Here is an 11,109-nt window from a genome sequence, read left to right on the forward strand (position 1 = left end):
CAATATTTATGCAAAGTTTAATCAAGATTGGTCCACTCGTCAGCGACAGAGATGGGGAACATACGGACATATGTACATTGCAATTATTATAATGACATCCTGTCCTTTTTTATCTTGGGAAAAGATGAGATGACATCATACTGCTTCTATGTTTTGTTTTTGTTTTTTTTAAATTTAGACCAAATGACTGCGATTGATTCCTTTCTGGCTCTGCTGTGTAGTAGTAGTAAACACGGTTACTTCTAATTGTAAAAGATTCCTGGTTTGAGCACGGAAGGAGACGCAAACTCACAAGCTAGCTAGTGTACTCCTCATGCCGGTGCCAAGCCTGTACAAATGGGAGGGTTTCATTAGGAAGGGCATCCGGCGTAAAATCTGTGCCAAATTAAACATCCACCGTGGCAATCTCCTGGGAAATAAGGGAGCAGCCGAAAGTACCCCACTGAGTTTTTGTTTGTTTGTTTTTTCTCCCCCCTTTAAGTTTAATTTCTGGTTTACAAGAAATGTTGATGACTAATATTTCTCTTGTTTAATTATTTAAGTTTGGTGCGAGGGTGTTTGTGAGATGTTGAAGATGTTTTCGGCCAAGCTTGTGAAATTAGCTTGACTTTCTCTTCCCGTCTCCTCTCAGAGCGCTGTCTAGAAGACCATGAGCTGGTGGTTCAGGTCCAGGCCTCCATGAACAGCGACGGTAGATTCCTCTTCAGGAAGAACTATGCCAAATATGAATTCTTCAGAAACCCCCTGGTAATTATTTTTCCTGACACACTTCTTTACTTGCCACGTCACTCGTGACGGCATCTTGTTGAAATACAGAGCCTGTAAAAACAGCAAATTTGAGCCAACTTAACCTTGCAGATTATTTCATAATTACAGCAGACTGCAATAATGAAAGTAGTCACCTGTGCTTCTGTCACAAAATCTGACACTATAATTATCGTCACAGTATCTGTAATTCTGCCTCTCTCTCTCTCTCCACACCTCCTTCTTTGAACAGACGTTTTTCCCAGAGCACATGGTCGCGTGGTGCCAGGAAACTAATCATGCAATTCTACCATCTCAGCTCCTTCAGGTACGTACAGCTCACACACGCTGCAGTCTCGCTGCTCTTCTTAACACGCAAACAGTTTCGTTTTCAGAGTCAGCACCTGCTACATACATACTGTACAATCAAGCTGGCATACCTCACCTCTGACCCTTAGACAGTGTGTCTCGTCAGAGCCTGCAGTAATAACTAGTGTTGATCCCCTGTTGACACGACTGTCTCGGCGCACACCACAGGTCCGGCTCTTGTGATGGATGGAATTAAGCCATCAGAAATGGAACGCAGAGTTTCGGATCTACCCTTGTGCGGTTGGGAATTTTTATTTATTTATTTATTTTTATTTTATTTTTTTTATTGATTGAAATACGAGCAAAACACAGCTGAATTGAATTTTTTTTAACAGTGTCTTTTAAAATGTACAGACAGCGGAATGAATGATGGGGCAAAAAATAAAATATCTTCTAAAACATTTACCTTTTTAATGTTGTGGGAGGTTTGGGGTGGGGGCAGGTTGTGGACTGGAGGATTATGATGGTAATTCGGTGAGCTGCTTTTGTGAAGGAGGCTGGTCGGATATATTAAGATGCTTTTTTTGTCAAAGCTGTAGTAGCAACCAAAATGAAAAAACTTGATAGGTTTGCTGAAGTTTTTTAGTGGACTTTCTCTAATGTAGTTACAAATATGTGCTGTCGTTTTAATTTGCAGTGGGTGTGTCCAGTGGCTTCTGCTTAGTGGACAAAATTGTGCCTGTCAGTATCATCATATTCAGAGCTTCAGATCCAACTCGCAGCTGTACATGTTAGGAAATTATTCATGTTTTTATCACAGATGCTGTAAATGGCTGTCAGAAAAGCTGGCTGTCGATACATGTTAGATGTTGAATGATCCTTTCTCCAGACTTCTCACCCTTTAGGAAATCTGTAAGGACTTAGACAGGTTGGGCCGAGGCAGGTTTATATTCGTGGGATTTCCTGTGTATAAATCTCCAAATATCTTTATGTTCATACATCCATCTTCTGAGTGTCTCTGCAATAGGATTTAAACAATTTGCGTAGTTCCATAGTGGAAAATTTTCAAATGGTGACCTTTTGGTTAGAATGACTCGGGCCTCGAGCCATGTGTTCTGTTTTGGGGTTCTAGGTAATTACACTCAGTTTGTTTTTATTAGCCAAGTTGGGATCTGCACCTACCTGTTGTATGTTTTCTCAGTACTGTTTCCACATGTGTGTCATGTGTACTTTTTGGCTTCTCACTAATACTCCCAATATACTCTTTACAAATATCAAAAAAGAGAAAATGTCTGGTAGGAGATTTTTTATTTATTTATTTTTTGAAACATCTTAATGGGATTGGCTGGCGTTCTCCTGCATCATGTAATGGAGCTGTCAGAGTTAAAATCACAAGTGGAATCCATCACTTCAAGGTAGCCACTCACAGAAAGCTTTTAAGTCCGGCTGATCATATAGAAGTTATGCGCACTTATCCTCTGCATAGAGGAGTTAATAACTGGATCGGAATGAGGTGAGCTGGAGTTGTCAGGAATTTCCAGAGCCGGAATTCTTCCAAACACAAGATCTTTGCACTCAATTAGAGTCCTGTGTAAACCAAGGCGCTCTCTAATCCTGAGCTCCTCCAGGTGTTTGCAATATTTGGCATTATGCAAGATGCATGTGAGTAAGTTACTGAAGCGAACGGCCTCCAAGGGACAGCTCTTTGTATTAACGTTCCGTGTGACTGTGCAGAGTTTGGATAATGTTCATGCACGAAGCCTAATGTCAAATTGTTTCCAAAACACTGGGAAACACATGCTTTAAATATTCAAAAGTACTGTGGAACAGTTTGCCTTTACCCGCAAGCCACAGATTCCAGATCAGCTTCAGTAACTTGACTTGCAGTTCACGGTGAAATGCTTTCCTAAAACATGGAAACCACAAACACCCAATTCTTCAAACACCTATAAGACAAGTTAGGCTTCCCTGTAGAAATGCACGATTTTCATTTTAAAGCCACAAAACACAACAGGACACAGTTTTAATGGAGTTTTTCTTTTGAGTTTAACAGACATATCTTTTCCAAGCAGTATTAGTAAATTATGCATATACTGTTCTCTTATTTTTTGTAATTAAATGTACAAATGTCACTATCAGGATTGTGACAGCCTTTGAGTTTTCACACATTGTCACAATGAGCCTCCTGTCTTTGATACCCCTACAGATGGTGCCAGCTTTCTGCCTGTGGTAGTGACAGGGGGTTCAAAGGCTTCAGATGTAATCTGGCTCCTTTTTACAAAAGAAATGACAGAGGGAATAAATTGTTATTTATTTGCATTTTCCTGCTCCCTGTTTTAGAACTTCCTAGCCACCAACAGCTGTCCAGAAATCCAGGGGCATCTGTACATGAAGGACGTGGGAAGGAAATCATGGAAGAAGGTTTACATGTTTCTGCGGCGCTCAGGGCTCTACTGTTCTACAAAAGGAACCTCAAAGGTAACGGCGGCTCGCTCCATTCATCTCAGACGCGAAATACAGTCCACCTTAAATGTAATCTCCTTGAAAGAAACTCCGTATTATTGACGGCCGAGTTGCACACGCCTCTGTCTGTTCGTGTGCCTCCGGGCTGTCTCCTCTCTGATATTTTGATTTATTAATTTCTGTCTCCAGGAGCCCAGACATCTACAGTTACTAGCAGACCTTGAGGACAGCAACATCTTCACTGTCATCACAGGCAAGAAGCAGCACGGCGCACCCACAGACTACAGCTTCTGCATCAAGGTGAGACGCAAGTGAGATGAAACAGATTTTATCTAATTATGAAATAGTGGAATGATGAAATATTATGAGCTGAGTATGATTCATATCCTGTGCGGTTTCTTGTCTCAGTGGAACTGGTTTATCAGCGCAGCAACTTTTTTTTTTTTCCCTCCCTGTGATTTATGAGTTATAAACTCAGATGAACTGTCTTTGGTTTTGTTGTTCATATCATCTTTCTCTCTCCAATTAATAATAATGGTGATAGAAGTGGTGTCAAAAATAAGAGTTTGATGCAGTGAGCGTAGTCTCTGTTCTGATTGTGTAAATTGTTCATTGGCAGCCTAATAAAAGCAGAGGGGATATGAAGGAGCTGAGAATGCTGTGTGCAGAGGACGAACAGAGCAGAAGCTGTTGGATGACTGCTTTTCGAATCTTTAAGGTAATTCTGCACTGCCTACATCACAGTACAGCCAACATGACTTCTAGCATACTTTTAATTCTTTGTAATGCAAGTAATTTGATGGCCTTTATTCACTACTCTGTTCCTTTTCCTTTGCAGTATGGGATCGTATTGTACCAGAATTACAAGATTCCTCAACAAAGGAAAACTTTACTTTCACACTTTTCAGCTCCTATGGTAAGTTTACTGGAGTGATTATGCATGTAAGGATATAGTCTGACTTAGTTTAGGTAAATGATCTGCCTTCGTATGTAGTCTGTCTGCACTCTTGTATTTTGACTGTCATGTGTCTTTGTCTCCCTCTAGAGGAGCGTATCAGAGAACTCCCTCGTGGCAATGGATTTCTCAGGGAGGATAGGCAGAGTGATTGACAACCCGGTCGAAGCTCAGAGTGCTGCCATGGAGGAGGGGCACGCGTGGCGGGTGAGAGATGCTCGGCTTTTTGTTACCTGTTAGGTTTTTTGTTTTTTAATGATCCTTGCAGTTCTGTTTATGTTTGCTCCGATGATTATAGAGAGTTAGTTGGAAAAATTCATTTAACTTATAAATGTACAAGGTGACTTTTAAGTACTTGATTTAGGCTGTCTGAAATTCCATTTTCTGTCCAATTGTAAAGGAGACAATGATCAGGTTCCACAGTCTTAAAATTAGACCATGCGTTCACCACATTTGATCTGATCTTTCCTTAGCCTGTTTACTGTTTTAGTGATTGTTTTTCACTTAAAGTTATCAGAATTATGTTAAGAAGCTACAAATTGCTGCTGTTTACTGTCGCTCAAACAGACCATGAACTAAACCACATTGTTTTGTCTCTGTGTGGCATCTTTCTCAGAAGAGGACTCAACGAATGAACATACTGGGGTCCCACAGTCCATTACACCACTCCTCACTAAGCTCAGGTAAATGCAAAACAGGAAAAAAAACTTGCAACTGCTCCCTAACTTTGCATATTCTTTCTGTGTATATAATGTTATTTTATAAAAATGTACTTTAAAAAAAAAATGTTATTCTCTGCAGTCATCCACATAGCTCAGCTCTGGTTCCATGGCAGGATAACCAGAGAAGAGTCCCACCGCATTATCCACCAGCAGGGACAAGTAGATGGGTAAGTAAGCTGGCAAAGCTTTTTTCTTTATATATTTTTACACTTATTTATTTATATATCGGTGTGTCTATATAGATATATAATCTGTAACACTAAGTGAAGGCTTTTACAACATTTCGTCTCCTTTTTTGTCGCACAGGTTGTTTCTGCTGAGAGTCAGTCAGAGTAATCCCAAGGCGTTTGTGCTCACATTGTGCCATCACCAGAAAATCAAGCATTTCCAGATCCTACCGGTAAGACTCTCACTTACTTGTTACATGTCTCGTGCGTGTTTGTATATTGTTGCACCTGATGGCTTTACTTTACTGCATTTAAGTGCTTGCCAAATCTATTAGACCACAATTAAAGTAAGTAAACACAAGAGTTTTAGAACTCTGTCAAAAATTAATCAAGTATAATTCCTGTTCAGGTATGTAAGTAATGAACTCATTTTTTCCCCTTAAGATGCCAAATTAAATGTTTGTTATTGTTTTCAACTTTTTTAAAAATACAATATTAAATTTGGACCATTACATTAACCATTACAGAAACAAAAATATTATTTGATAATTACAAGCAGTTGTTGTTGTTGTTGTTGTTGTTTAGGGCAGCTGTGGCATAAAACTCACACTGGGTGTTGGTCTAATACGTTTGTTAAATACTGCATCTTCCATGGTAGCTTAGTCTGTTAACCCTGTAATGCCAAGTGTACCATAGTTATGAGTGTTTGTGATCTTTAAACCACCAGTGTTTTTATATTTTATATTTTTATTTATTTTTTTATTTGTATGTATGGTATGTAGCCGCTGCACGGCGTCAACGTCATTTTAACGATATTAACGCTGACAGCACTAATATAAAAAACTAAATTGCACAGAAATTCCAAATGTGGCAAAATCAAAACACATATATGCAAATTGATATTTAATTTTTAAATTTGTCATAAGGTTCAGTAATCACTCCACTTGATGATCCAGGCTTTTCAGGGTTAAAGCATTATTTCATAAGCTATGTTAAAAAATGCACCGATCAGACATTTCAAATTATTTTGTTGATCCATAAGAGGAAAGTCTGATGTTGTCTTTTCCACCTCTTCCCTCCCTCTGCCGTTCGCTCTCGCCTGTGCCGCCAGTGTGAAGAGGATGGCCAAGGCTTCTTCAGCCTTGATGACGGCGCCACCAAGTTCACCGACCTGATTCAGCTGGTGGAGTTCTACCAGCTCAACAGAGGAGTGCTGCCTTGCAAACTCAAACACCCGTGCACCGTCGTGGCCTTATGACACCTTCGGATCACATGACCCCGCCCCCCAACACTTGACCTGACTCTGCCTAAAATGAAAAGAATCTCCCCGTTGATCGTTTCTTTTTGTTTTTATCTTTGTAAGAAGCTGGTGAATTGACTGACGTTGTTGTTGTTGTTACACTTGTTTTTATATTGTTGTGAGCTTGCTGGAGACTGCTGATATTTTTTTTTTTTGGGGGGGGGGGGGGGGGGGGGGATTTCGTTTCATCTGCATGGAGGTTCGAGGAGTCTGATGCACAACTTCACTCCAGAGGCTCGCAGTTTTAAGAGAAGATGAAAGAAATGAACACTGCCATTTGTGTTGATGCTGTTGCAGAATCTTCCACATTATTCTTACCAATAGTCACCAGAAAAGCGTGGACCCTCGAGGTTTTACCACGCAGCTCAAATGTGAGCACCGTTCCCCTTCAACTGGACAATCAGCAGGAGAATTGAAGCTTTCATGCGGACTACTCTGCTCTTTAAGGACAAACGAGTCTCGCTCATTTTTATCAAATGTCCTCAGAATGAATTAAGAGTTTGTCTCTTAGTTTTGTACTCGTGGAAGTGGGCATGGCATTGGATGCCGCATGATCTCTCAAGTGGCGCATTACTTAACTGTGAGGTGGTGCCATCGCCCTCTAGTGTCATAAGAATGCATGGACATTTTGAGGCACCAGGGTTTCTATTTTTTAATCCCATTGAGTTTTGCAAAAATTAAAGGTTATTGAAACAAAGCTTTTGGTATAAGTACAAAATCTTTTCCCACACACAGCTTCAGTTATTATCATTACTAAAGACAAAATCCACCTTTTTGCATCCTGGATTTTAAAAGCTCTTGATTTTCACATAAGCTTTTTATCTATTCTACCTGCAATTCAGTTTTCCAAGACATTCTTAAAGCAACTTCCACAAAAACAAACTAGAAGAGTGAATTTTGGTCAAATTAAATTGAGGCACAGTTGGGGGAAAAAAAAATACTATTGCAGCTGTATGCAGGACGGTATCAGTGCTTCATTTCTCTTTGCCACAGCACAGGGAAGGATAACCACTAGCATTTCCTCTAGAGGTAACTACCAACACATCAAAGGAAATGTGGTTCGTTTTAAAAAAAAAAAAAAAAACACAAAATTCCCCCCAGAGATGCAGACGATCCTGTGGGGAGCCTCCGTCCCACAGTGACGCTCCTTTGCTCCATAAATGACCTCATAACTGCTGTAAAACAAACATGTGGCAATGAAAACAGTTTGGCGTGCTCTGACATTAATGGCAGACTCTGTGCATTACTTCTCACATAATGTTGCCTTTTTTTTTTTTTTCTTTCTACCTGGAACTACTTGTACCAAGACACAGTCACACATACATTTACAGCCCACCTTTTTACAACCAGGAAAGACCTTTCACAAAAGTACACCATCAGAACATCCAACAGTGATACCTGTATCGCCGCCTTCTCGTTTTTCCTATCCCGGCCTTGTTACTCTTTCTTCAGCCTGCTCTTCGATAAAGTGAACATACTCTGTAAGCAGAGAGGGAAAACTGGAAATATTACTAAATATGTGTGTTTGAGTGACAACAATAGGAGCATCAGACTGAGAACAGCTCATACAGTTGGTCTGGAAGCAGTTGTGACTACCTTTTGTCCCACACAAAACAATTTGAATAATACAAATAAATTTTTTTTGGGCTGAAAACTTGTCTGCGATGGAGCTCCTAGAATCACCTGTTTCAGTTTGGAGTCTCCATATAGATCAGCTTTCTCGTTGGATAGACTCGTACACTCCCACTATAGATGACGCACAACTGGCATCTCAAAGTTACACTGGACGTAAATGTTGGAGGCTCTCGCTTTCCTCCACTTAAGTAGGTTCAGAATCAACAATCTCTGCGGAGTGTTTATTTTTTTCTACCATTTTTACATCAACAGCCATCTATTATTTGCCAGCAGGTTGTCTTAAGGTATTTTAGAAGTGAGATGCAGAATAGCAGCGCTATGTTGACACTCCGTGTGTTCACCATTATTTATGTAAGATGCAATGGCTTTTTTTTGTTTTTATTGTTGCAGCAAAATGTTTATTTATTTACCTGGATATGACTGATTACTTGAAATTTTTAGATATTTTTCTCGGCGCTGTTCAGTACTTTGTTTTTGTTTTTTGTCATTACTTTAAATTCATTGTTCAGGGTGATTAATAGAATTGTAATGACATGACCTATATTGACTTTTTAGTTTTGATTATTCAGCAATGATTTGTTATCATCAGTCTTGTTATGAAGTCATGTTTAAAGCACACTGGCCTCCGTAGTGTTAACATTGTCATTCCAAATGATGGCACGCTGGAAAAATGAAAGAATGAAAGGTATCTGGGTTTCCCAAAGCATTGATCACTTTGAATTTTTTTTTTTTTCAGTTTTCTTTGACAGTTCTGATATTTATTCCAGATATCAAAAATTTCCAGAACACAAAACCTCTAAAGTTGGCTTTCTCGTGGTGTCCTTAAAGAACCATAGACATGAACTAAAGTAATAAATCCACAAATGTTTTGGGAAACTCGGTCAGGTAGAGGACAACATTGTTGTTAAAAAGGAGTTTTAGAAATTAAAGTAAAAATTTTAGATTGGATATAATAAACAATATTACAATAATGGTATCTTTTTAAGAATGGAAAAAAGGACGATGCTGTTTTTAATCATTGTATGAATGTGGGAGGAGTCTGTCACTGATGTTTTACTTGCAGAGATTTGGACGAATATGGATTATCACACAAAGTGTTTCACAGTTGCTGGAAGTCATCCTAAGCTGCTGAGTCCTTACCGTTAGTTTTATTGTAATATGAAAATGTTAAGTACCCCCCAATGAGGCTTTGTTTTGATGTAGCAGATGTTACCATGTGAGGGACAGTACAGGGAGCTTTGTAAGTGTGGGTTTATATTTTACATAAAAACGGTAAGGGTTGTACTAACACTAAATGCGAAACTCAGTTTAAATTGGGGAACACGTGGAAGGTGGAGTAAGTATTTTTGGTTATCGATATTTTTGCCTAACTGAACTGAATACACCTGGGTTGCTCAGGGCGCACTTGAAGCATGTTAAAATTACTAATCTGTCAAAAGACGAGTACACAATGATGACAAACTTGGATATTGTAGTTTAATTAAGTTGAGACTTTTCTCCATTGCATGCACCACCCATTTGCTAGTTGTGATTACTTAAAGTATATATGGAGAAAATCAAACAGAACAAGCAATTTTTAAAGAACACGGTGTTTTTGGTTTTTCCATAATTTGTTTGTATTTTTTTCTGTTTGTTGTTAAAGGCCTGAAATACTGGTTTCCTGAGCTGATTCAACCCCCCTCCCGCACCGCCAAATACACACTCAAATTAGACAAGCGTATATCACTCATGTTGGAGCATGTTGTTAGCTTTGGCAGTCAGGTAACTTGTACCCACAGATCGTGCCTCTGATACACCCCACCACCATTCCTGTGCACCAACTAGGTCTAAGATGTGGACCAATGGCAAAGCTACTGTCCATAAACACTTGATGACTACATATAAAACACACACACACTCACACTCACACTCTGAATCTGGTATAAGCTGTTAGGAATGAATGCTTTTCTCTTCAGCTGCAGTTTTGGTGTGCTTCTGGAGCTCAGACATTTGGCCCTTATTCTGCAAAGGTGGCGCAATCTGTTCTGACTCTTGTGCATTTTCATAACATTGTCATAATGCAAGATAATGTGGCTGTACAAATGAGTAAAAGTAAAAATATGTCTATAAAAATATAAACTTATGTATTTCAGGGAATGCAAAAAAGAAAACGGTAACTTCTCTTTTTGTAAGAGAGAGCTTCTGTATTCATAATGTGCTTTGCTTCAATCTGTAAAGAGTTTAATGGCTGATAAATCTTAATTGTAACCTTTTCAGGTATTTTTGTACAAATAAGGGACTGATATATTCTGTTTATTGTAATTAGAATAAAACATTAATACATTGATATAAAAAAAGACAGTGTTTGTCTTTATGCAGAGAAGCTTCCCTTTCATATGTCTTATTAAAAGTAGCATGTGAAGGTTTCTGTGAGGGACTAACACAGTACATTAAATTGAATGTGAAAAACAAATTATAAAGCTATTCTATCTGCTACTTTGGGTAAAACAGATAATTGAGTCAAGTGCTGTATACACTAAATGGACACATCTACTAATAACTAATTGTGGGTGTTTCATTCAGTCCTTTTGCATAAAACAAAACGACCCATTCTTGGGGGCTTTAAGTATTCCCTCATTTCGGGTGTGGTCCTGTAGTAGGAGGCTTCTGTTATAACAAATGTGTGAAATTTCTTCCAGGGCAAAAATTCACACAGACATGCCAAAATCTTGTAGAAAGCCTTCCTGGAAACTTTAAAAATGTGATATCAAAAAACATCGTGTTTTCACCCATGAAGTGTAATACTTGGTTATTCCAGAAGATGGTGCAGTGCTA

At 39.0% G+C, this 11,109-nt stretch overlaps 1 protein-coding gene across 3 annotated transcripts in view; it reads left to right on the forward strand.

Moving 5' to 3' along the window:
* The window catches only part of grb10b (growth factor receptor-bound protein 10b), an 80,351-nt gene extending 69,759 nt beyond the window's left edge, over positions 1 to 10,592 (forward strand). For 2 of the 3 annotated variants that reach the window (XM_085422356.1, XM_085422355.1), the window contains exons 7-17: positions 632 to 747; positions 998 to 1,072; positions 3,394 to 3,531; positions 3,706 to 3,816; positions 4,136 to 4,234; positions 4,355 to 4,432; positions 4,562 to 4,678; positions 5,088 to 5,154; positions 5,273 to 5,360; positions 5,500 to 5,593; positions 6,472 to 10,592. In XM_085422356.1, coding sequence (XP_085278482.1) covers positions 632 to 747; positions 998 to 1,072; positions 3,394 to 3,531; positions 3,706 to 3,816; positions 4,136 to 4,234; positions 4,355 to 4,432; positions 4,562 to 4,678; positions 5,088 to 5,154; positions 5,273 to 5,360; positions 5,500 to 5,593; positions 6,472 to 6,618 — 1,130 coding nt within the window. In that variant the 3' untranslated portion in view covers positions 6,619 to 10,592. The remainder of the gene's footprint in view (positions 1 to 631; positions 748 to 997; positions 1,073 to 3,393; positions 3,532 to 3,705; positions 3,817 to 4,135; positions 4,235 to 4,354; positions 4,433 to 4,561; positions 4,679 to 5,087; positions 5,155 to 5,272; positions 5,361 to 5,499; positions 5,594 to 6,471) is intronic. The other variant, XM_085422357.1, reaches the window with a different exon arrangement.
* Positions 10,593 to 11,109: the final 517 nt, after the last annotated feature.

Source organism: Rhamphochromis longiceps, linkage group LG11, assembly GCF_057381845.1.
Source record: "Rhamphochromis longiceps isolate RC_006_pf linkage group LG11, R_longiceps_female_GT1.1, whole genome shotgun sequence".
Lineage (NCBI taxonomy): Eukaryota > Metazoa > Chordata > Actinopteri > Cichliformes > Cichlidae > Rhamphochromis > Rhamphochromis longiceps.